The sequence below is a fragment of the Lissotriton vulgaris genome, chromosome 4_1 (genome assembly GCF_964263255.1).
Source record: "Lissotriton vulgaris chromosome 4_1, aLisVul1.2, whole genome shotgun sequence".
In the NCBI taxonomy this organism is placed as follows: Eukaryota; Metazoa; Chordata; class Amphibia; order Caudata; family Salamandridae; genus Lissotriton; species Lissotriton vulgaris.
Window position 1 is genome coordinate 1,081,160,380 of NC_141691.1, and position 26,144 is coordinate 1,081,186,523.

The 26,144-nt window shown below is 45.5% G+C and overlaps 1 protein-coding gene across 1 annotated transcript in view; it reads left to right on the forward strand.

Moving 5' to 3' along the window:
* Positions 1-26,144, forward strand: part of TRIO (trio Rho guanine nucleotide exchange factor) — a 5,246,815-nt gene that overhangs the window by 3,626,871 nt on the left and 1,593,800 nt on the right. Inside the window, exon 44 of the mRNA XM_086965300.1 lies at positions 21,632-21,682. Within this exon, the coding sequence (XP_086821426.1) occupies positions 21,632-21,682 (51 nt within the window). The remainder of the gene's footprint in view (positions 1-21,631; positions 21,683-26,144) is intronic.

Consider the following 26,144-nt stretch of genomic DNA (forward strand, 5'->3'; position numbering starts at 1 on the left):
CTCTCGGCTGCCACGTGGGCTCTGGGGCATCTGCAACGTCCAGGAGCGGGTCACGAGCTGTCCCACGCAGGCTCTCAGCGTCGGCGCTGTCTGCTTCAAGATCGGAACAAATAACACTTGGCAAGAGCAATCCACGCAGGACTAAAAGATTGCTTCTCACTCGGACCAGGAGGGTCAGAGCGGGTGCTCCTTTTGAGGTACCGGGTTTTTATGGACCCGGCGGTGCCAGGGAGAACACCCAAAGCCCTCGAGTCCTTCCTGTTTCAGACTAGAGATACACAGAGTCTTCTAGGTGAAGTCAAAGATCGTATTTATTGGCTGCAACCAGTAACAGGTAGACTAGAAGTACAACAGCATGTATGTTCTCAGGAGACTGCTCGAATTTACAAAGCCAGCCTTCTCTTTTTATACAAAATAATAAGCTTCAGGCAAACATTCCTTATTTTACAGTTGACCATACACATATTTTTACTACAAAGAAAAAGCAGAGTCATGATGACAAGCCCACATTTTCAGTTTGTCCAGTCCATGATAGATTACCCGACAAGGCCCAGAACTTTCATCAGATATCGACGGACCCCTAATAAAAACGGGCACCTCCTCCTCGTAAAGCAGGTCATAAAGAAGAAACAGGGACAGGTGTGTGTGAGATTAGGCATAGTTTGTGTGTGATGAACGGTTTGACATGTTGTGCCTTGATACTAATCTCATTCGGCCACTGGGATAGGAACTGCCCGAACAGGTTTGGCTTGAGGCAGTGGAGTCAGCTCGCCCAGGTCACGGAGGAGTCACAAAAAGGTGTACGTGTCCTTCAGATCGAATTTGGCCTTAGTTATTTAGCTATGTGGGGGCAATCACAAAATGGCTGCCTCTCACAAAATGGAACCCGAAGGTTCGAGACGAAAACCTTGATTTCAGGGTGATTTCGGCACTCGAACATGACGAAAATGCTTATGTATAGTGTTTGTCATTACCGGTCTGCTAGTACCACAATCGTCATGATACAACGATATTTATGACACGAGTGCAGAACTTCGGTACCACAGAATAGCTGAGTCCAGAATTTTCAGTACCACACTTTTCAGAGGAGCGGGTGCAAGTCTGGAGCAACCAGAATCACAAGTCGGTTTTAGGTTTTCGCCGGCACAAGGGCCACAAGCCAGCTGGCAAGTGACCGGGCCAACGCGTCGAGCCAAAGAAAGCAGAAGGGCCCCACGCAGCACTCGTCGAGTGTAGAGGGGTGAGCTTCGGTGCAAGAGTGGCTCAGGGTTGGGGCTTCTCAAACCCCGGTGTACAGCTTCGAGGGTCACTCGTGGGCTGCACAGTCAGCGTCTCGTGGTCTTTTCAAGATGGCGTGCCCCACGCTTCCGGTCGCCTCCACGGGTCTCAGCTCTGCAGGGACTGTGGATCGGGCTGTAAGAAGGCAGGCAAGCTTGATCTCGTCGATCTCTGTCGCTCGAGTTCCGGCGGGAACTGCAACAAAGCAGACGTCGAGGTGCTGGATGGTGCCTGTTTGCACAGGGTGGTCACTCCTTGACCACAAGGGAGATTCTTCAGTCTTCTATGTCGAGTAGGATGTCGAAGGGTCCAGAGTTTCGTTTCTTATGTTTCATCAGGATAATCTGAGTGCGTTGACACTGCTCCCATTCTTATACCAATCTAGGGGGCTGGATTACCTGCTAGGTCCCCTCCTATGGGTGGGACCCAGGAAGGGGGTGGAATCACCCCTTTCCTTTGATCCAGGCCGCGCTGGGACAGGGGCTGGTGTGCCCCAGAACCGGTTCGGCCGGATTATGCAAGGGGCAGCCTTGTGCTCCCCAGGCAGTGTCTGGTTTCTTTCAAACCTCCCTGCTACAATCTACTATCTCCTGTCTGGGGTGGTGTAACACCTCCCTGCGACAGGAAAGCCTTTGTCCAGACCTCCTCTGCTGAGTTTCGGTCAGAAGCAGGAGGTCAGTCTTGTGTCTGTGGCAGAAGCATCCATTTTGTGGATCTGAGGCTCTTTTAAAAATCAACCGCGTTTCAGTAAAGTAACATGTCTTCTCCCTCTAGAGGGGTGGAATGCTATCCCCGTCGACAGGACTGTCGAGGGAATAGTATTCCAAATCGTATGACACCTTGCACGACATGTTTTGATAAAGCCAAACCAAAGGCATTTAATAGTATATGGTTTGGCATTATCCCGGAACAGCTTAGGGAGTTGTTCCCGACAGCTGCAGACAGGCTCAGCTCATGCCAGAGTTCCATCTCACATTAAACCACGCACTCAGCCTTCAGGATTGATAAGGCCTTCCATAGGAGTGGCTCACAGGTTTATATGTGTCCAGATATAGGTTTAGATATAGGTATACTATATCTAAGCAAGGGGTGATTACACCAACTTGCCCCAGCTGAGTGATCAGCCAGTTGTGTCAATTTAAGAACCAGCCAGGGGTGGCAAAAGCTATGCTGCAGCCCCTGGTAGGCCTTGGTGGCACCTATGCCCTGAGCACCTATAGTGCATGGTACAGGGGCTGACAAGGAGTCCATTTCCAATTGGGTTATGTACCTATAGTACATGTATGTGAATTTAGAGAGAGAACAGCAGGCTGGGGGTCTGATTAGCAGGCCCACAGCCTCAGTAAGTCGAAAACCAGTGAAGCAAAAAGCAAAAATTTGGGGTGACCATAGGATAGCAGACCTTACTCTCCTACACCTGCGCAGCCGCATTTCGCCCCTTTCATGGCTACAGAAGGGGTGCCCTGCCATGTCCCGCCAGACCCACAGAACGGCTCAACCTGTTCCGCCTCTGTGTAGCTGGGGTTGTGGGAACCAACATAGTGGTTCTGAGGGCCAGTGGGCACGCCAGTCCACAACAGCCCCCTCTGCAGCAGCCTCCAAACCCTCCTAGTCCAGCCTAGTCCTAGTCAGGGCCACCAAATGCCAGTGGGCGGCAGGATTCGCCATCACCTTCCCCAATGGCGCACCATCACGTCGGACAGATGGGTATTGCATATAGTCCGAAGGAGCTATTGCCTCCACTTCAAGACTATCCCTCTATCCATGCTACCTCAGTACCATTGCATGTTGGAGGATCATCTGGCCGGGAAGATTCAGCACTCTTGGCCAAGGGAGCCATCGAGCGCGTTCCTGTCCCAGAAGTAGGTTGTGGTTGCTATTCCGACTACTTTCTGGTGCCCAAGAATGACAAAGACCTAATTCCTATCTTGGATGTCAGGAACGTCAACCTCTTCCTACGGAAGGAGAAGTTCAATATGTTGATGATAGCTCAAGTCCTGTCTGCCCTCGACCTTGAAGACTGGATGGCAGCGTTGGACCTGCAGGACACTTATTTTCAGATCCAGGTCCTGCCAGCCCACCAGCTTTATCTGCGGTTCACGGTAGGCCATGAGCACTTTCAGTTTACCGTGCTCCCCTGTAGCCTTACCAGCGCCCCTCGGGTGTTCACAAAAGTAATGGCTGTGGTCGCAGCTCATCTGTGCAGATCTGGGGTTCCATTCTTACCCTATCTCGACGACTGGCTGTTGAGGGGGGGCTTGCCCCAGGCTGTCATCTCCCACCTCCAGGCTACGGCCAACCACCTTCATTCGCTGTGGTACTCCATAAATATGCCAAGTCACACCTGACTCCCTCTCAGAAGCTCCTCTTCATCTGAATGTTTCTGGACACAAGTCACACAACGCAGTTTCAGGTCTAACCTTCCGAGCAGCGAGTCCAGGATATTCGGGCTATGATTCCAATCTTTCAGCCTCTATCCCGGGTTTCGGTCAGGATGACCCTCAGGCTTCTGAACCTGATGGCCTCCTGCATCCTGCTGGTGGACCATGCCGGATGGCATATGCAGGCTCTGCAGCGGGACCTGAAGGTCCAATGGGCACAACATCAGGGGAACCTGTCCAATTGCGTCCAGATCTCAGAGGCCACTGTGAACCAATTGCAGTGGTGGCTAACGAACCAGGATTGGGTTGACTTCAGATCCCTCTCCCTTCCCCAACCAGAATTCACAGTGGTGACCGATGCATCACTTCTGGGTGAGGTGGCCACATGGGTGAGGCGGAGATCAGAGGCCTCTGGTCTCGGGCAGACTCCGGGCTTCACATCAATCTTCTGGAGCTTCGGGTGTTTCATCTTGCACTCTAAGCATTTCCTCCCTCTGTCCGGGGAAAAGTAGTGCAGATGTTCATGGACAACACCATCTTGTGGTACTGCAACAAACAGGGCTGGGTGGGGTCGTGGACCCTATGCCAGTAGGCCCTCCGCTTCTGGTCATGCCTGGAACATCAGGGTATATCCCTGGTGGTTCAACACCTGGCATTTTTCCTGAACGCCAGGGTGGACGAACTCCGCTGCAGGTGCATGATGGATCACAAATGGCGTCTTCATTTGGAGGTGGTGCAAGGTATCTTTTGCAAGTGGGGAGAGCCTTAGTTAGATCTATTCGCCACCGAAGAGAACGCGCAATGTCAGCAATTTTGCACGTTGGAGTTTCCAATGCGCCACTCGCTAGGCAATGCTTTTTGCCACGAGTGGAGTTGTGGTCTTCTATACGCCTTTCCACCTATACCACTTCTGCCCAGATGGCTGAAGAAGATCAAGCTCAACCGGGCCCAAATCATTATTGTGGCTCCAGATTGGGCACGAAGAGTCTGGTATCCCGAACTGCTCAACATGGCCATCGATCCTCCGATCAGAATGCCTCTTCAGGAGGATTTTCTGTTGCAGCACCAAGTAACAGTCCTCCACCCGAACCTGTCCAGCTTCCACCTTCTTGCGTGGAGATTGAGCGGCGGCAGTTAACGTCATTTGACCTGCGTCCCGAAGTCTGAGATGTTGTTTTGGAAGCCAGGTGTCCCTCGCCTAAGGCGGTATACGCCTGCAGATGGGACATATTTGTGGCATGGTGCACAGCAAAGGCTGTGGATCCCCTTTCCGCCCCTCTTTCTGAGGTTCTCCTGTTGCTCCATTCTTTGGCCCAGCTTCGCTCTGGGCACTCTAAAGGGCTACCTCTCAGCCATTTCAGCCTTCCTTAGGCTTCCTGATCAGCCTTCTCTTTCAAGTCCCCTGTTGTAACTTGCTTCCTAAAGGGCATTGCTCATCTTTTTCCTGCTGTTCTCTTCATAATGCCTCAGTGGGACTTGAACTTAGTTCTTACATATCTTATGTGCCCTCCCATTGAGCCGCTACATAACTGTCTCTTCAAGCTTCTAACTTTGAAAACTGCCTTTCTTGAGGCCATCACCTCTGCGTGCAGGGTGAGTGAGCTACAAGCTCTTATTTCCAAGCCTCGCTTTCTGGCTGTCCATCTGGACAAGATCGTCCTCGGAAGTAGACCTTACTTCTTTCCACATTGGCCAAACCATCACTTTGCCCACCTTCTTTCTGCCTCCACTTCCTTCAAAAGAGGAAGAGAGGCTCCACTGTCTGGATCCTAAACGTGCGCTTTCCTTCTGCTTGGATTGCACCAAACAATTCCATGTGGACGGCCAGCTCTTTGTTGGTTATGTGGGCGCTAAGAAGGGTAGGGCCTCGCACAAACGGACCATCTCCAGGTGGATCATTCTATGCATCAAAGCTTGCTGTTCTTTGGCAAAGTAGGAACCTCCAGTGGGACTGCGTGCCCATTCCACCAGGGTGATGGCGCTACCACTGGTTTGGGATGGAGATTCCCCCTTCATGACATCTGTCAGAAAGCTATGTAGGCATTGCTTTACACCTTTGCTACTTCCTGGACAGCCAAGTCCTGAGAGACGGCTTCTTTGTCTGTTCTGTTCTCCAGGATATTCTGGTGTAAACTTAGTTCGCAGACCCACCTCCTTGGTTGGTATTGCCGGGGTATCTATTCTAAGGTAAGGAATCTAACACCAACCAGTTTATTTCAGATGCACAAGTTACTTACCTTCGGTAACGATATATCTGTAAGAAACATAGGTTAGTAATAGATTCCTTACCGTCCCACTCATCCTCTCTGTTCTGTGAACTGACTTCCAGGATGAATGACTTCCTTTCACGGCCCTAGTTATGTGCACCAGTGGCCAGTACCTTGCATGGCTCTGCTCTCCTGGCGTGGCTAATCGTGTATAGAACTGACGTCAGCGTGCAAGGGCATTGTCTATGTAGCTACCGCGACTTCATCCCGGCGACCATAACGCTAAACTCCGAACTCGGAGATGACCGATACCACCTTCTGATGCGCAGGGGTAGTTCAGACGAAAAAGTTTCCGGATCCAGTCTGACGCTGGGAGGTAGTTCTAAGGTAACTAATCTATAACTAACCTATGTTTCTTTCAAATATATTATTACCGAAAGTAAATAAATTGCTCAACTGCATACAGAAACACACGGCAGAGCTAAGGCAGGCGAGCAACAAAATAAAGCATGAGGACTGAGGGCGCAAGACTGCTAGGGCGCAAACCCAAATTTAGGGTCTTTTAACATACCCAACTTTGCTCACCGAAAATGTGCACAAATTAACAGAATAACAAATAAGAACTCTGGAACTGCTGATAACTAGGAAACCCTGAAATTAGAGACATTCTCCCATGGGTTCTTTTAACCACATCGTCTCACCATGGCTTGAATACAGACTCTTAACAAATTTTAATCTGTTTACGCAAGCAATTTATATGTCATGTACATGCAATGGTTTTAATCATTCAAGCATAATACGTTACTTACTTACTTACTATTCAGCACTCTGCATCTGGCCTAGCTTGCCAACCACCTGGCCAGACATTCACTTTGCACACAAGCTGACATGCATCCACACACAGTTGCAGGTACATCCACACAAATACATTCACACATACACATACATACACATGCACTCCCCAGCACACAGACAACCACACATTCACACTTTTAAACACGAAAACCTACCTGAGCAGACTTCTGACGTCCAAATCTCGTCTGTCTGCAGCTGCCAGAGGCACATTTATGAGGTTTCCACCCAATCAGAAGCTGGAATAGGGCTGAAGGTGACGAGGTAGTCCTCTTTTCTCTATTTCAACTTCTGATTGGGCGAGAGTGTCACGTGGCTGGGTTAGGCACGGGAAGAAAGACTTCCGTTTTACATGCACACATTTCTTAAGTTGCCTTCTTTTCTACACAATTAATTTTGTTACACTTTTACTTGCGTGACAACACAGGATTAGTTTCTCTGAAACCACATTTCCACTTCCTAGGCACACTATCAGAACACCTTGAACATTTAGAATGTGGCCTAAACGTCCATTGTGAAAATGATGTTTGTTGTTTGTCTGTAAGGCAACACAGCTTTCACAAGAGGATGAACAATGAAAGCCTGGCTGAGGCCTCGGCACGGAAGCATTGATGCTGTTATTATATATTCACATGAATTTCTAAGTTCACATCAGAGGAGCACTCACTTGGCTGTCACTGTGAGGTGTCTGTTTGTCGGAGTATCAGGGATGTGGCCAACACGGGGACCTGAACACATTCACACAAAGGTAATGGGGAGTTAGATCATCCAAAAAGGGATTTTTACAGATTGCCCGCCCTCTGTAACTAGCCAAAGGAACGCATTGTAGGAGTACACTATACACTGCACTTATGTACCAACATAAATATTCTGCTTAAGCACAGTAGTGGGATTGTTCATCCTTTTCACTGTTCTCATATTGCTAATCACTTTAATCTGCTTCTGTCTATTAATCATTGCAGCACATATATTTTACACAATGTTTCAATAAAAATAGAAACGTCTCTTTGTGTTTTTCTGGTGTATCTCTCTGGGTGTGCATGAGTGACTGAGCAAAGAGGCTCTAGATCTGTTACCACAATTCCTTGTGGAGTCAAGTTTGTCAAGTTCTGTGGTTACTCAATCCATTTGTTACTTTCCCAGGTTTAAGAGTACTTATGGTGGCACTGTGAGCTAACAGGACTATAGGGCGCCATATCCTGAGGGGGTGCATAGAGTCAGTCTGTCTAGCATCATCCCAATGTTTGTTGTCCAGCAATTGCACATTTTCTACTGTAGAAGTAGAAGGCGTACAACAAGAGGGTGTGTGATTGAAAAGCCCTGAAGTTCCATTATCTGTCATGCTGCACTGTGTGATATAGTGCAGCATGTCAGATATGTATTGTGTTTGTATGAGGGCAGGCTGTAAAGATCCCCGCCTGATACATGCATAAAACATCTATTGGAGCCCTCTTCTGCTGGCAAGGTAGTATTTCAACTTTAACATGCAAGCGAGTGATCCGTGGGATAGTTTGCCTAATCATCAGCCTACACCACAATTGACACCACAACACACTCCCCTCCCCCTCTCCACAGCTCATAACATGGAACCTACAGGCACGCACACCTACAAAATCATCTACCCCTCCAAACTCACAAAAAAATCAGTCAAACGCTTTAAACACAACTAATTACGATGGCCAGATGCAAGAAGGCGTTGGGATGTATGGTCGCTGGCTGAGCGCTTTCCTGCTCCTGAGCTCTGCATGATGGAGAGATGATGATGACGAGAGCTGTAATCTATACGGCATGATGAACGGTCTGTGACCTGCGCCTAGCTACGGTTCCCGGCATCCGATATTGAACTATTGTGGGCTTCACAGATACACGCTGATATATGCAGATACAGGCGAATACCTGTTGTCGTAGCGGATAATCAACAACGACAACCTTTCACCCCCTCCTGCCAGCTCCTGCCTGCCGCCCTCTACTCTCACCTCCGTCTGTCATGCTCCTATATTAGCCGCCGAAAAAACTGTCTGCAAAGCGCCCGGTGGAAGGTAAGATGCGGCATGACGGCCTAGAATTCCTACTGGGGGTGATATATGATTTAAGACAATCGCAGTTATATGCGGCACTCAGATTAAGCGTTTCCGGGAGCATTTTGAGAGATAGCCAGAAAGCCTGGGATATTGAAAATATACCTCGTGTCATGTGTTGACTGTGGAGCTTGCGGGAGCTTCACCGCTGTTTCATCATCTTTCGTCTTCGCTTTGCATCAGTTCCACGGCGGTTGAGGGGGGGCTCTGATCTCCTCGCTGATCCGATCTGCTCTGCTGCTCTGCTGCTGCTAATCACTTGCTCCTAGCTATAGTAGCTGGTTTAAAGACTTAAAAAAAACGGAAAAAAACACGGGACCTTCCTCTTAAAGGCAACAGCCTACAATGCGAAGAGGGCCTCGGTGGAGAATTCAGAGGAGTAATCTTCGCTGTCTGAACTTTTCCTCACCAAAGCGACTGGTAGGGGGCGAAAGTGAGGTTTGCATTTTGTGTATTCGGGGCTCAACAAGCAGGTCCAAGGCGCCCATTAAGTGTATGCAACTTGATAGGCAGCAGGCACAAAAAAGAAAACGCAAAGTTGAATGTGGCACTATTGAATGTTATCAACTATGTCAGTTAAATCCTAGCCCGCACGCATGTGACTCATTTGTTATACTGAGCATCTTGATCGCATTAAAAAAAAAAAAATTAGACTGGCAAATGCGTGGCAGAATTCATTAGCACCGCAGCAGGTTCAGACAGTATCGATTGAATATAAAGCCAAGTTGGGTGAGACCGTACCAATTGAACGAAAGTAAAGCAAAAAGCGACAGAAAAAATGAATGACATGGGCATTGGAGAGGGGGAGATTGGACAATATGACCTTCAAGGAGCTATGCGATCAAAGCTTGGTATCTGATCAACATATGCCTCAGTCTGACAGCGTGGAAGACACAGGGTGTCAATACATTGAAGAAGCTGAGCTTAATGAAATGGCACGAGATGTACTGGAGGTGGATAATGTACATACGACAAAGCTATCAAAGCTAACCCAGAGAGGACCAGAGACAAGATGGATTAAAGCCAAGGAATTAAAAAATAAAGATCAGGAACATGCAAATGAACAAGAAAAAGATAAAGACAAGGATAAAGCGAAAGATAGAGAAAAGGATAAAGAGAAGTAAAAGGAGAAGGAGAAGGAGAGAGATAACAAAAAGGCCTAGAAAAAGAGAAAGATAAAGATAAAGGCAAATCCAAAAATATGACCACCTGTGAGCAACAAGGGGACTATGAAAAACCTAAGAAGGACAAGAAAAGTGATAAAAATGTGGCAAAAAATGTTGCTAAAGCTAGTGGTATAGAATTAGAGAAAAAGAAAGAAAAGATCAAGGGGAGATATAAGGAGAAAGAGAAAGACTTTGAAGATACCGAAGAGATGGAACTAATGGTCAAAAAAGCAAAGCGGTTACAAACCATCAAGGATCTGAAAGCAAACGCAAAATTGACAGGGCAATGAACTACATCGCAGCCTACTATTTTAAATATCTTTAGCCCATTATCCAAAGTGGGGGCGAATAAAGGGTTAAGTTATGAGCCCGCAGGTCAGGACCCAACGACACAGAGTGGGGCAAGTAGGGTAAGCCCAAAACGTGCTCCAGGGATTAACGCTCATCTAATTCAGAACCCTTCCTTGGACAAATTACACTCTCGGGAAAATAATTTACACTCAGATGAATCTGATGAATCTGATGCAGACATTTACGAAACCGGCATTTCGACTTCCAGTGAGGCAAGCGATGTTAATCAAGACCAAGATGTATCAACCCCGGAAATATCAGGGTATTCGGATACTAGGAAAAATAGCGATCCAGGGCAAGGAACTACACCAAGGAAAAAACTTGAGGAAAGAAAAATAAGGAATAAAAAATTAAACAAATTGGCTTATGTAGATACCACTGATCAGGGAAGCAACCCAGAGCCAATCAATACACGAAAAAACCTTAAACCTAAAAAATCAAAGGAAATAACACTGGCTCAAGAAAGTGGAGAGGATTCAACTGGGGATATCTCTCAACACGAGGGAATAGGTGAAGCAACCGAGCCATCTCTGAAAGATATACTAAGCTCCATAAAGAAACTTCATAAAGATGTTAAAACAGACACTCAAAAGCATCAAATAGCCATTCAAAAGCTGCAAGGTTTAGTTAACAAGGTGGGAAGCACCTGTCTAGCAATATCAGAAAGGATGGTGTCAGTTGAAACACGAACTGACCATCTTGAGAAGGATGTTACTTATCTTCAAAAACAGGAAAAAACACAAGAAGGAATTATACAGGACCTGTTAACAAAGATCGAGGACCAGGAGAATAGATCGAGGAGAAACAACCTGCGCTTCCTGGGGCTCCCGGAAGGCGTCGGAGGCAATGACCCAAGGGGGTATGTAATTAAACTTCTCAAATCAGCCCTCCCTGAACTGCAAAACTGGGAACTGGAGAGAGAGGTTCAACAAGCCCATCGCTTCCCCCTTACCCAACCGAAGCAATCGCAGAAGCAATCTAAATATCCAAGAGCAATGTTGGTGTTTTTTGGAAATGTTTTACTTCGAGACACTATTTATGACATAGCTCGTCCTACAAGTAAGACAGAATTTAATGGTACCGTATTTTTTGTAAGACCTGACTTTGCCCATGCAACTGTTGAGAGGAGATGGAGGTTGAGGCAGCTATTTACTCCCTTTGAGCAGATAGTTGCAAAAGTATTTTTACAGAACCCTGCCCGACTGAAAATAATTTTCAGGGGATCAACCCGCAGCTTCACCAGCGAAATACAGGCTGAAAATTACCTTAAAGAAATCTCAAAGATCGCAAAAAAGTAATATCAATAATGTTCAAGAATTTTTTTATTTTTCGTTATGATGCAGAACGGACCATAAGTACTATATAAAGTATGCTGTTGTGATCAATATGAGGAGAACAATATTAATCACTAACTAAATAGGATATAATATATGACTATTAACAAATGGAGTAAAGCTCTCGCTTTCATAGACTTTTTTCTCTAAGTAACTATAACTCCCATGCGGGGCAGGGGGTGGGAGTGCACGAAGGTGCCCTGACCAAACGGACGCCCACACCTGGATCCTACTGGACCCAGGATGCCTCAAGGGGAGGTAAAGGGGGGTGGGGGGGGGTTGGGATGGGAGACCAGGTCTGAAGGGGTTTACCGGAGGTATGAGATACACGCAGAGAAACATAAGGAAAGAAATTATCTGGGGGAAGCTCCTTTGTAGAATGCAACTTAGAAAACAATCATTGTGTAATAATAAACAACTGGTATGGCTAAATTAAAAATACTTTCAATGAATATATGTGGCCTCAACGATGTAAAGAAAAGACAGAAAGTGGCAGAGGGACTCAAGCTTTCATCTGCCAATATTATTTGTTTGCAGGAAACACATATCGAAGGGGCACAAAAGCATCTACTTCAAACACTTGGACTCATCTCCGCCACTACACAAGGATCACGTACTAAGGGGGTGGCGATCTTAGCAAAAGGGGCAGGGCTGCAATTTTCAAGATCAGTTGTGGATAAATCGGGACGATATGTTATAGCAGAGTGTGGATATAATAACGGGAAGAATAAATTAAACACTCTGCACCATCTATGGAAACATTAGTGACGATCCGGACGTGCTGATCAATGTTTCGGATGAACTTGTGCATTGGCCCCTCCCGTTGATAGTGTGCGGGGACTTAAATATTCACTTACCTAGCGATTGGTCTATGGGTCCAGAGTTTAAATTTCGCGGGAGGAAGCATAACGTTTTTCAAGCATTAAAAGATATGTGTGGGTTACATGGTTTAGTAGACGGATGGATAGCAAAACATCCAGGGTATCCTGGGTATACCTATTTTTCTCACCCGCATTCAAGACACGCAAGGTTAGATTATATGTTTATGTCTAACGCATTGAAATCAGGGTGCCAAATAGAAAAACTGCCAAGAATCCTCTCGGATCATAATCCACTAGTACTCAGTCTTACGTGTGGCATAGATAAACCTTCACTAAACACGTGGACGCTTGAAAAGGCACTTTTATATAACGAAGGATATTGTCAACATATGAGAACATGGATCCCGGTTTTCCTGTCTGAAAATATAGGGTCTGCAACAGTGGATGTAGTGTGGGATACCCTGAAGGCTTGTATTAGGGGCGAAACCATGCGCTTTTCTCTTCAGCTTAATAAAGAAAGGAGGTTAAAAATGACAGCTCTTGAACAGAATCTATGTAATGCTGAGGAGGATCTGATTAAAGCAGTACATGAAGGCAGGGAAGTAGATTCCGCTGTAAGCAGAGTAGCAATGGCAATGAACTACATCTCTGAAATTTTAATCGAAAAGGCGATTGCGAGGGCAAACTCTCAGAAAGAGAAAACGTATGAGCTAAGCGAAAGGGTAGGTCACCAATTAGCTGTCCGAACCCGGGAAGAATCATCAAGCACTTTAATAAAAGAAATCATCGATCCAGTAGCTGGCCTGAGAGTAGAACCTTCTGATATTAGAACAGCTTTCCAGAAGTTCTATCAGACCTTCTATCATGAAACTGATAACGTGGTCGCAAACCCGATTTATATTTGGCTCTAATTACCAAAGATCAGTTGGATACAGATGATCGAGATATACTAGATGGTCCCATACAGTGGGAAGAAATTCTATTATCAGTGAATTCTATGCCTAATGGGAAGGCAACGGGCGTGGATGGAATACCCACAGAGTTTTATGTAAAATTTGCGCCACAAATCAGGGGGATTGTTTCAGAACTTTTTAAATCCATCGGGCAAGGGGGGAACCCACCGAGGTCATGGTCATTAGCCAAAATAGTAGTTTTTCTGAAAAAAAATAAAAACCAACAGGAAATGGGATCTTATCGACCAATTACCCTGATAAACGGGGATTCCAAAATTTATTCTAAAATATTAGCATCACGGCTGGCACCCTTGATTCATAAAATAGTCTCTGAGAGGCAACACGGGTTTGCGCCAGGAAGGTCTACTATTGACCATGTACAAAGAGTTATTTCTCTCTTTGACTACACGGGAACTGCAGGAGACCCTATGGCGCTCATCTTGCTAGATGCGGAGAAGGCGTTTGATAGGGTCTCCTGGCAGTTCCTGTGGGCGGCAATGGCAAACTGTGGTATTGGTGAAAAATGTATAACTGCTATTAAACAGTTGTATGTAAACCCCAGAGCCAGTGTCTTGATCAACGGGATTCTGTCAGAAAATTTCATTATTACTAGGGGGATTAGACAAGGGTGCCCTTGCTCACCCCTCCTATTCGCTATTTATATAAATACATTTATCCGGAGGTTTGAAAATAATGCACTAATTCCTCCTATCCTAGTACGTGATATGGATACAAAATGCTTAGGATATGCTGATGACATCGCCATTGTTACAAGGGACCCTATAAATGCTATAAGTGTGATAGAAATAGAAGCACTACTCTTTGGTGAAGCCTCTGGGTATAAACTGAATGCTAGTAAGACACAGATTGTGTTGAATAGTAAGATTATGATGAATGACTCTAGAGTAACTGAAAAGGCAACATATCTGGGGGTCAGCATTTGTGCTGCTATAGAGTTCATTGTCAGCATCAATATAGATCCACTTATACAACGCACCAAGAAAGAGCTGACCAGACTGAATAATCTCCATCTAACTATTGGTGGTCGAACTAACGTAGTTAAGATGCTGTTTTTACCTAAGTTTCAGTATTTTTTTCAGGCTATTTGTTTAGAATTTTCCCCAAAGGTGTTTAAAAATATAGATACATTGTTTTCTAGATTTGTCTGGGGATATAATCGACCGCGCAGGGCATTGCGGTGGCTCACTAACTCAAGAGAACGTGGAGGTTGGGCTCTCCCCAACTTCAAGTTATACTACTGGGCCACAGTATTAAGGTATAGCTTGAGTCTTATAACTGGTAACCGAGGAAGCGGCAATATATTAACACCACAAGAACTTATTCTGGGAGAAGGGGCCGCTGGATGTCTATGGCGACATGTTAATGACGGGTATTTCAAAAAAGTCAAATTTAAGACTATCAATAATGTTAGCAAAGTCTGGGGGAATGTTAAAAAACTATTAGGACTAGGTCGCTATTCCTATTACACTCCCGTGAATCAGAACTCAGATCTTCCTGAGATTTTCCACGACAATTCTATAAAGATGTGGAATGATCTGTGGATTACCCAAATTGGCTGGTTTTTTCGACTAATGGATTTAAATCATTTGCCGAATTAAAGTTAGAATTCAATATTCCTAACAGGGATTTTTTTAAATTTCTCCAAGTGAGAGATTTTCTATTAAAGAAAGGGGGTGGCCGGATCAAATTTCAACCGTGTTCGTTCATAGGAAACTTACATAGGGAAATGCCCTTAAAAATTGGTGAGATTTATGGGGCTATGAATGCATTGTTACCAGATGACATGAACAAACATATAATGGCATGGCAGACCAAACTTGGATTATCTAACCAAAGTTTGGCATATTCATATGAAATGTCACTTTCATGCCTTATGTCCATAAGGCTTTAAGCACAATATTATAAGACCTATTTTTCATTGTATTACACCCCGTCTAAAATAGCTAAGTGGGGAACTGGGAAAGGCACAACTTGTCCACGCTGCTCACTCCCAGCAGCAGATATCATTCACATGTTTGCCTCCTGTGACTCGCTTATTAATCTAATCGCTGAAATATCAAGCTTTCTCACAGAGATAGCGCATTATGAGGTAAACATCACAACATCAGAAATCATGCTGGGAGTGTCAAACAACGAAAGGCCAAAACCGATACAGGGGTTAATTTTTGTCGCGATGGGGGTGCTTTGTCTGTGTGTAGCATCAGCCTGGCTTGATCCAATACCACCGTCATATATACAGTGGAGGGCCAGATTGCTGGCAACATGTAGTCTTGAAGTTGCCATCTATAGAAACGAAGGGTATAATACTCGTAGAAGAGGAATGAAGATCTGGGGTCCCCTACTTGACTGGATTGAAGAGAATGATTAGGGAGAATAATGGGAGATATTAGAAACAGGAATATATTGAGATTCTATGAGATTTTCTTCTTCTCTCCTTTCCTGTTTATGTACTCCTCTCTTTTCTTTTTCATTTTTGTTTCTGTATCTGTACATATTTCCTCATCTTAGAAAATTATTGAGTTGTAATTTGTATCTACTTATGTTTGATTGTATAATTACCTCCTGGTCTCCTGGGGGGAGGTGGGTGGGGGGTTGGGCCAAATGTAAAGTTAACAAAAATCTGCAATAAAAATTGTTTAAAAAAAAAATAAACACAACTTTTTAAAATCTCACCCAGAAACGCCCTTTGCTGACCCATATTTCTCACTAGATAATGGGATCACGACCACTGACCTCATTTTCTTTACTAGACGTAGAGCCCAATGGAGGAAAGCCTTCGTAGCCTTACTCTCGATTTCCTCGACGAGGAAAACCGCACATGGTCTTATGATCTACACGGCACCATCACAACTCTTCCAAGCCACAGCCACCATCACCATCTACAACAACTGAACTATTCTCATTCAGTCCACGGATCGCAGTCTAAACTTATTAGATAACATCTTCCCTATTATTAAAGAGCATGTATCTAATCCACCTACTTCCACCCAACTGACCCTCACACCTAGCTCTCCGGATACCTCAACTCCTACCCCCTTTGCAACCCTCCCACCCCCTAACAACCTGCCATCAAGGAGCTCTGGACTTTACTCCTCCCTCAACCTTTCTATCCTACACTCCAACATACTTCTCCTCTCTTCACCTAACCCTCACATACTTCCAACTTGCTCGACTGTATCTATTAACTCACCTCTTACACAATCTCTTAGGCTCCCCGCTATGCCCATAGCCCCCTCCACCTCTTGTCCCTCCTCCACCATCCCTCCCCCTACCTCCCCCATCCCTCCGCCTACCTCCCCCTATCCCACAACAACACCTTCTTGCTCCCTCAACCCAGTATTGAATCCTCTCACGCACCCTTTATATAAGCTGTTCCCCCACTGGTTCCATTCAGAGCCAACTCCCCTTCTAACAACTCTCCCACCTTAACTCTTTTTTCTCCTACACCTTCCCATGCTCCTTCCAAACTCCACTCGGTCACCTTGAACTCTGATCCCCTCCATCCCACTCAACACCCCTACGATCTCCACGTGGTGTATAAAAGGTCTCCACACCACGTCCACCCTATGATCGTCCCACCCCCTTCTTACTCACCTTTAAAACATTTCACTCCCCCATTTCTCCTCCCACCTGCCTTCTCCTACCTAATGCACCCACTATCCATTTAGCTGCTACTACAGATCCTCTAATCACACACGCTACACCCTCTCATACGTTTCCACCAACCACTACACCAGAGCTTACCACACTCCTGGACACACCTACCACACCTCTCCGCCCATCACTAACCATTTCCACTTCCCTTACATCCATGCCAACGATGTGCCCAACACTCTACTCATCACGCCCCCTTCCCCTCCCTTGCTTCCACCTGATTTCACACCTAACCGAGCCCAACCTCCCCAACTCATACCTCGCTCTAACACCACTACCGTTCCAAACAAGACTTTGGACAAGACTATGTCAACTCTTCTTCAAATTAAAGACTAACTTAATTCTTTCAAAGAGTTGCTCTCAAAACAACCCAGGCACCCCACACCCTCCAGAACCCTTTCACCCAACAAGCCCACCACCCACCCTCCACTTTCATACAAACAGAATCCTCCTTTCTGGACCTCCATTCCCTCCCGTAATTCTGCCACCCGTCCTCTACGAAGCTTCAACCCACTTTCGACGTACGACATACGCTCCCTCCTGCACTCATATGATCTCGCACCCTCGACCCACATAGCCCCCACACACCTTCCCATCCCTACTATCCCTCCCAACCCCCACAGGTCCTCCAAACAGAATGATAGAGGTATAGTTGCCAATAATCTTTAAAAAGTCACACTCACTCCTGACCCCTCTTCCTCCCTTATCACTCCTCGGCTTAAATGCACACTTCTGAACTGTAGATCAGACCCTAGACATGCATCCGACATTGCAGACCTCATTATCACACATGACCTAGACCTGACCATACTCACCGAAACCCGGTTAACAGACTCTTCCTCGCCACTCATTGACATTCTAGTTTCCCCTAATTACCACATCATCAGATTGGATAGGGTTGTCAAAATAGGGGGTGTAATCGCATGTATTCACCGGAGCAACCTCTCAGTAATTAGAGCTATTTCCCCTATATTCTCCTCCTGTGAACACCTCTGCCTTGACATCAACGGCGAAGGCAATCCTGTATGCTCCCTACATATTATCTACAACCTCACCTTTACTGAACACCTCATGGACCTGGTCACAACGACTCTGGACGACAACACACACAAATATTCCGTGGTGATTTCAACCTCCATTGGAACAATCACAACGACTCTGTGGTCAATAGTCTCAAAACCTTCTTCAGCACCCTAGACCTCACCCAAATTTGCAACAGCCCCACCCTCGATAAAGGCTCTATCCTGGATCTAATCATTTCCAAAGCCGACTCCATGCAACTCGAGTCAATCCAACCCTGTGACTGGTCTGACCACTACATTATCACATTCTTCATCGTTGAAAAAGTGAAATCTAACCTGGTTCAATCCACCAGATCAAAGGTTTGGAAGAGAGACTTGAAGAAACTCAATCCCAACTCACTACCCTCCCCCAGCTACAATCTTCTCCTACCCCCTACTGGCGCTGCTGACGTACAGGTTCTTACCGACCACTACCTCAATTGGATGACCTCCATTATCAACGAAGCTGCCCCTCTTCAGTTAAAGAAAGTTTCCTCTAAAATCCCTAATCCATGGTTTGACGGGCTTCTTAATGAAGATACACGAGCGATGAGACTGGCGGAACGCAATTGGAGATCTGTCCCGTCAGCTATGCACCTCAAAACACTAAAGAAAAAAAGAAACGCATACTTTAGAAAAATCAAACGTTCGAAAGCAGCTTTCTTTAGCCACCAGCTTGACCAAGCAAGAAATCGACCAAAAAAACTGTTCGAGTTAATCAAAACTCAATCCAGGGATGGACCTCAACATCAGGAAAGACCTCCTCCCTGATCTAAGTCTTTACTCTAACCCCCACAACAAAACGCCCATTGACTTAAAAAAGAATGCTTCGTGGTCATCCTTTGAAACGTACTCGGAAGAAACTATTGGCAAGATTCTAAGTACACTGAAGCCTTCCAATCACCTCACTGATCCTCTACCCGCAAACTCCGTAAAGGACTTTATTCCATTGCTTCTCCCGCTCTGGACCAAAATCGTTAATAGCTCACTTCAACAAGGATGCATGCCGGACTCCCTCAAAGTGGGACAGGTATCGCCCATACTAAAGAAACCCACAGCGGACCCCTCCGAGCTGAACAACTATCGCCCTATCACCAATATCCCTACCTTGGCCAAACTCCTAGAAAAATGTGTACACCTCCAACTGACAAAACACATCGAACACTTTAACCTCCTCAACTCACACCAATCAGGCTTCCGAGCAGGCCACAGTACGGAATCAGCCATGACACACATAATTGATGACGCACTTCAAATTCTTGATCAGAACGGTTCTTACTTCCTCATACTACTCGACCTCTCATCAGCCTTTGATACGGTCAAACACGAGAACTGACACGATTTGCTGAATCTCAGAATGGGTATTTCAGGGACAGTAATCAAGTGGTTCACCTCTTTTCTGCATAACCTGACTCAGAAATTCAAGATTAACAATACTATGTCCACACCAGTTCCTGTAACACTAGGTGTCCCTCAAGGATCCTCCCTATCCCCTACTCTGTTCAATCTAGTCATGGAACCACTTACCGCACTACTTCAAGCATCTGATGTTCAGTTTCACATGTACGCAGACGATACCCAGCTCTACCTTAAAGTACACACCCTTGATGACATCAAACTACTCAACTCAATGCTTAGGAACACACAGACTTGGCTGGCAGAGAATCACCTCAAACGTAACGCTCTAAAAACGGAATTCCTAATAACGCCTCCCACCAAAGTCCCCATCACTCCGGCCTGGCTTAACCATCTCACTGCACTCAACGTTCAACCTACTATTGTGGATTCAGCGAAATCTTTAGGCATAACCCTCGATTGCAATCTCAATATGCATCATCGCATCAGCAATGCAACAAAGGGAGCTAATTTCCAAATCAACACATTGCAGAAGTTGAAACCTTTCCTTCCTCCCAATTACTTCAGAACTGCAGTCCAAGCCCTAGTTATCCCTCGATTGGATTATGGAAATGTTGCCCTCTGTGGCCTCCCCTTATCGACAACCACATCATTAAAAGCCTCTATTAATGCTGCAGCCAGACTAATCACGGGCTCTAAAAAACGCTCACACATCTCTCCCGATCTAAAAGCCTTGAACTGGCTTCCTTACGAAGCTAGAATACACCTGAAAATCGCTTGCATGACCCACAAGGCTATACACCACAACTCTCCCAGCTACCTCGCTCAGAAACTGACAGTCTTGGGTGGCTCAAGAGCAACAAGAAGCGCAGACAATCTTCTTTTCAAACCTCAGAGATTCCACAAGAAAAAAACATATAAACGCTCCTTCTCATGGATGGCGCCAAGGATCTGGAATGCCCTCCCTCCAGAAATCAGACTTATCTCATCCACGGCATCCTTCAAAAAAGAAGTAAAATCTCTCCTCTTAGCTAAATTCACCTGAATTCAGACTAAAGTACTCTTGTAACTCAGTATTCTTCCTCCAATGAGTATTTATATTGACCACCTATGCACCGTTGCTACCTTACCTTGTTTCTATTGTGTAACCATTTGCTCCTCTTTGCACATAATGACTTGTTTAATTAGTACTCCTTTACCTTTGTTTCCCATTCTGTGTGTAAAGCGCTCTGATATCCGTAAGGATCTTGTTTGCGCTCTATAAAACTTTCAAAATAAATAAATAAAAATAAAGTATAACATCTGTAATATGCCAAGCAGTAGTTGCAGAGGGAGGCAGTGGGCCAATGCCCTGGTGCCCCCTAGGGGCAACACCTGCTCCCTTACTGACTTCTGATTCCTTGCAGGATAAATTAGCTGAAATCTTTTTGTTTGCAGTTTGTTGTCTCAGCTCATGCTTTCAGTTGTGATGGTGAAAATATACTTCTCAGCTTCTCTGAGTTTTCCAGACCATCTGTCTTTGTTCTATTCACTGTTTGAGATGCTTTTTACAAAAGGTTTGACACACGTTGCTCTCCAAGCCATTCATGAGGCCTCAGTGGGACCTCAAGGTGGTCTTGACTTTATTTGATGTGATCTCCCTTCGAGCATATGCACAGTTGCTTCTTTAAAAGTTTTGATGCTAAAAATTGTGTTCCGCATTGCAGTTATGACTTGTCTTCACCCGAGCGAATGTCAGACACTGTCACCCCATACTCTTTACACCACCTTTTTTCCTGATAAGTTGGTGCTTAAAAATTGGCGCCCTTTTTTCAGCAAGAGTCTGTATTTTGGTATACTTTGAAATAAAAAATGCATTGTCGCCCAAAGTGTAATGTATAAATGCTTATAAATAAATGAACGAAAAGTAAATGTTACACGTGGTTAAGAAAAAGCACAAACTGAAACTTGAGTGATGGTGAATAACTGATTATTTCCACAGTAAAGTGTCACAATCCCCGTCCTATTAGTGCCATTCTACATAGTTTTTCTCAACTTTTGTGCCTTTTGAAATTGAGTTTGACTATTCCTAAACTGGGAAGGAAAATCCCTTTAAAAACAAACTTTGTTTTGTTCCAGGACTTCCTTAAGTATTCAAAGAAAGCATGCTTGGACACAGCAGAATTAGAGGTACGTTAATTATTTTATTTGAAAATGTTAGTAATTTTTTAATTTTGTGTCCTTTTTTTATTTTTCCCCAACACTTATCCAATTTGAATTTCTAGAGTATTTAAATGTGAGCCGTTGAAGCTGGCCATTAGTGGGCGATTGCAAGGTTTTGTATCTTTCCAGACCATCTGTTCCTCCCTGAAGGATATAGTGTCTCTTGTGGGGTCCTCCCTCTAGTGTCCGTTGCAATGAATGTTACTGAAAGAGTGACACATTTGAAGTTCCGGCTTATTTTACAAAGGCCTACCTTTTTATATAGCTGTGATTTGCTTCTTTCATAAATTTATTGTATACCTCCATGCTTATGTTCCCAATATGTAGGGCTTCCACACAGCCTTAGTACTTGGGCTGTGCACAGCAAGGTTGAGCTTTCTCACAAGAGCACCACATTGTAACTTCATGGGTGATGCACAGTCGCCCTCTATGTACAATAAACAACATCTCTATTTCTTTAACTTCTTTCAGCTTTCCCCTGCTGTTCCTTCCCTTCCAGCCTAAGTAAGCTTAAAGAGTGGAAAGTATTGCACAACTGCATCTTTTATACCCCTTTGCTAAGTGTAGAGTTTCATTGGAAAAGTAAGGTTACAGTTCCCTCCTACAATGCTGTGATACTTTCTGTGTTCATTATCAGCTTATTTAGACTGCAGTGAAAGGTATTGGCTTGTGGTAAAGGAATGAAGGGAGAAGAGGGAAGCTGTGTTCTGGAATCACTGAGGTGGTCTGTGCTGTGGTAGCTGACAGAATGCCCAAAAAGTGCAAGGAGCTACGGGGGTGCATGTAGGCTAAAATGGCACACAGGTGCACTTAGAATGAGATTGCAAAGGCTGAAAGGCAGTGATACAAAGACAAATGGGACACTGTGGCACAGAGGGAGGGTAGACATTTAAGGGTTGCAGGTACAAATGGAATGGAAATATTGGTAAAGAGGCATAGTAAGCAAAGGGAGTCAGTCTATTGATCAGATCGTTTGTTCAATTTTATAAACAAACCATAACAATGTATCCAGGATGGAGGAGGCAGGCTTAGTATATGGTGCACCCTTATTTAAGTGATGCACCTTTCACTAATCCAGACAACCTTTACAATGATTTTGGTGGTCTTTGATAACCTTTGAAAGCTCTCAAAGTGGTATCTCTTGAGGGCAGCTATGGGGCTTATCTTGAAAGAGTGTAAAGCAGCTCGTTTTACCACATTTAATCGACAGTGTAGATTAGATGAAAGAGAACTACACAGTATATATATAAAAATAGTCTCTTACACAACAAAATCACTAACACATTGGTGTATCTCCTACCCGAAGGTATCAACAATAAACATAAAAATACTCAATAGAAATCAGGAAAGTAGCACAAATATGCACTAGTCTCCAGGGGGAGACACAACCATATACTAAAGAAGTGGAATGCGAACTGCAAGGAGGAATGGGTCTTGGATCAGAAGACTCAGAGGAGCTGGGAGAACAAGTAACCAACCAAGATAAGTACGCAGGAACCCCACAGAGGCTGAGCGCAGAGTGGAAATACAGCAGTGGGTTCAATTAAATTCTATGGGGAAGTCGTAGTTGCAGATTTAAAGAAAAAGGACCCCTCCCAGAGGACCCCGAAGAAACCCTCTGGAGGACCGAAAGTCAGAGAGCCACTCCACCTGTGGATGCCCCCGGAACCAGGTTACCTGCACAAGGGAATCCGGATGCAAAAGAATGAAGTGACTTCGGAACCTGCTGTAGATGACAATGGAAGACTTTGGAGAAAAGACCTCTGGAGAAGTCTCCGAAGATGTCCGGTGGAATCCAAGGATGAATTCTTGAAGTGGAGAACCTGTAAGCAGAGGGGCCAGTGTCTTATTCCACTCGGAGGTTACTAGGAGGCACTGAAGCACAATGCCCACCCTTGGCAGGGAGCTCAGTAGAGTTGATGATTTTGTCACTGCAGCTGTGGTAACCAGATGACACTGAGGAAGACCAGGAGCCACGCACAAGCTGTCCCACATCCGATGTTGGTCCCTAGGTGGTCGGTGTCCGGAGGGAGCACCAACAAGCCTTGGTAGCTGCAAATGGTGTGGGAGACGACAAGATGCAATAGTTGGGACCAGCAAGGTCTAAGGGACTCACCAAGTGCAGGAGAGTTAGAGCAAGCCTCAGGCAAGCAGAAGAGCCCACCAAACCAGAGTACGACCCTCGAAAGGACCCACAGGCTGAAGGCACAGGAGTCGCAAGAGGACCTCAGGCAGCTCAACAAAGATGGAGGTCCACAGTGCAAGGGATGAAGTGAGGAGGCTGATCGTCCAGGGATGAGGTGCTGGAGGCTAGGGCTTCTTGTAGCATGAATATCTCTGGAGTGCTGAGCCAACAAGTCTTGGAAATTGCAAGTCGATATGGTGCACAGGGACTTGGTTTTGGCGGCTCCGACGAGGGATACTATCCTCCAAATTGCAGGGAAGACAGGTCAGAGTCAGAGAATCACCACATGTTTTTCTGGGCCTCTGGAAGTCCATGCGACGACAGGAGCAGCAGACTGGTCAACTTCGTTGCGGTGCTTGCAGATGCCTTTAAGTGACTCCTTCACTCCAAGGGAGATTTCTTCAAATGTCCTTCATGCCCCCAGGTCTTCTGGAGAACCTGAGCGAAACACAGACACAGACGAGGCAGAAGACTTGAACAGCAAGACCAGGAGCAGCAGGAGTCTTCCTTGATGCAGTCTCGGTTCCAGTCGAAGTCCAACGAAGTCGAACTGTCCAGACGGTCAACAATTGTCTTGATTTCAGAGGTGAGTCTTGTTACACGGCGAATCTGAGGACCCACCCATGGAGAGCCTTTAAATACCCTAAAGAAAGGGATGGAACGGCTCGGGAATCCCTCCCAGAGAAGGATCTGGACAGAGAGGAGGATACTCTCCTGTCTATGTCAAAGTTTCAAGCCAGAGTGGAAACCAAGGGTGCCTGAACTGACTCAAACTGGAGTACGAAAGGAGGGCATCAAATGGGCTCTTCAATGCAGTCTGGTGGTGCTGGAAAGCTCCCCCGCCCCAGCCCAATACACAAAGTCCTCTCTGGGAGGTGGTCACAACTCCCTGTAACAGGAAACCTATGGTTCTACCTTCTGCTCGAGCTCAGCTCAGCAGGAGGAGGGCAGAACAATGTCTGTGGTCGGCGGCAGCACTAGCTGGCTGGCAGACCTTGAAAGGCTGTAACCTGGAGTACAGGGGGTTCCCCTAAGTCCCTCCTGGTACATGGGATCATACCACCAACACCAGTATCAGTGTTGGGGTAGGATTGCAACATGTTTGATATCAAACATGACCAGGTTCGGCACACCCATTATATAGTTAGAATTCTTGTACTGACTGATGTCCACTATATGAAATGAAATGAAAATGAAATGAAATGAAATAAGGGTTTTTATAAAGCGTGTGTATGCCGTGGCATCTTAGCGCTGAACTATCAGAATACAGAATAGAGGGAGTGAACGGATTAGTACAGCTATGTGTTAAAACAGCCAGGTTTTAAGATCTCGTCTGAATTGGAGTAGGTTGTTTTGGGTTCTGAGATACAAAGGCATAGAATTCCACAACTTTGGGGCAAGGTATCCGAAACTTCTACCTCCCCATTTCAATGTCCTTACATAAGGCACTCTTAGCAAGGATGCCAAGGCAGAATGGAGGTTTCGTGGTGGAGCATATCGCTCAACATATTGTCCGATCTGTCCCGGTCCATTTTCATATAGAGCCTTATGTAGGATACACAGGGATTTAAATTTAATCCTATCAGTAATCGGGAGCCAGTGCAGTTGTTCTCGAATCGCCAAGCTGATGGAATTAAATTTAGGTAAATTCAATGGTAGTCGCGCAGCTGCGTTCTGTAGAATCTGCAATTTGTGTATCACACTTTTTTTGGCTCTGAGATATAAAGAATTACAATAATCGATTTTAAACAAAATCAGTGCTGCAACCACCCTTTTCCTGAGAGACATCGGAATAAAGGGGAGGACTTCCCTAATGATTTTAATTGTATAAAAACAGGAGGAGGTAATGCTATTTACCTGGTCAGATAGGGAGAGCTGATCATCCACTATGATCCCAAGGTTTTTTACCTTTTTTACTGGATAAGGGCACAAACCTGCGGTATCAGGCCACCAGGCAGTATTCCAAAGAGAGGAGTCCCCGCCAAAGGTTACTACCTCCGTCTTCCCAGTATTAAGCTTCAAGCAATTGCTTTGCATCCACTTAATGATATGGCTCATGCATGCATTAAAACATGCTGCCACCTTCTCCAATGGATCTACAAGGGAGACGACAATTTGTGTGTCGTCAGCATAACAAATTGCTGTAAAGCCAAAAGAACGAATAAGCTTTGCCAGTGGGGCTACATATATATTGAACAGGGTGGGCGAGAGTGCCGAGCCCTGAGGTACTCCACATGGTATAAG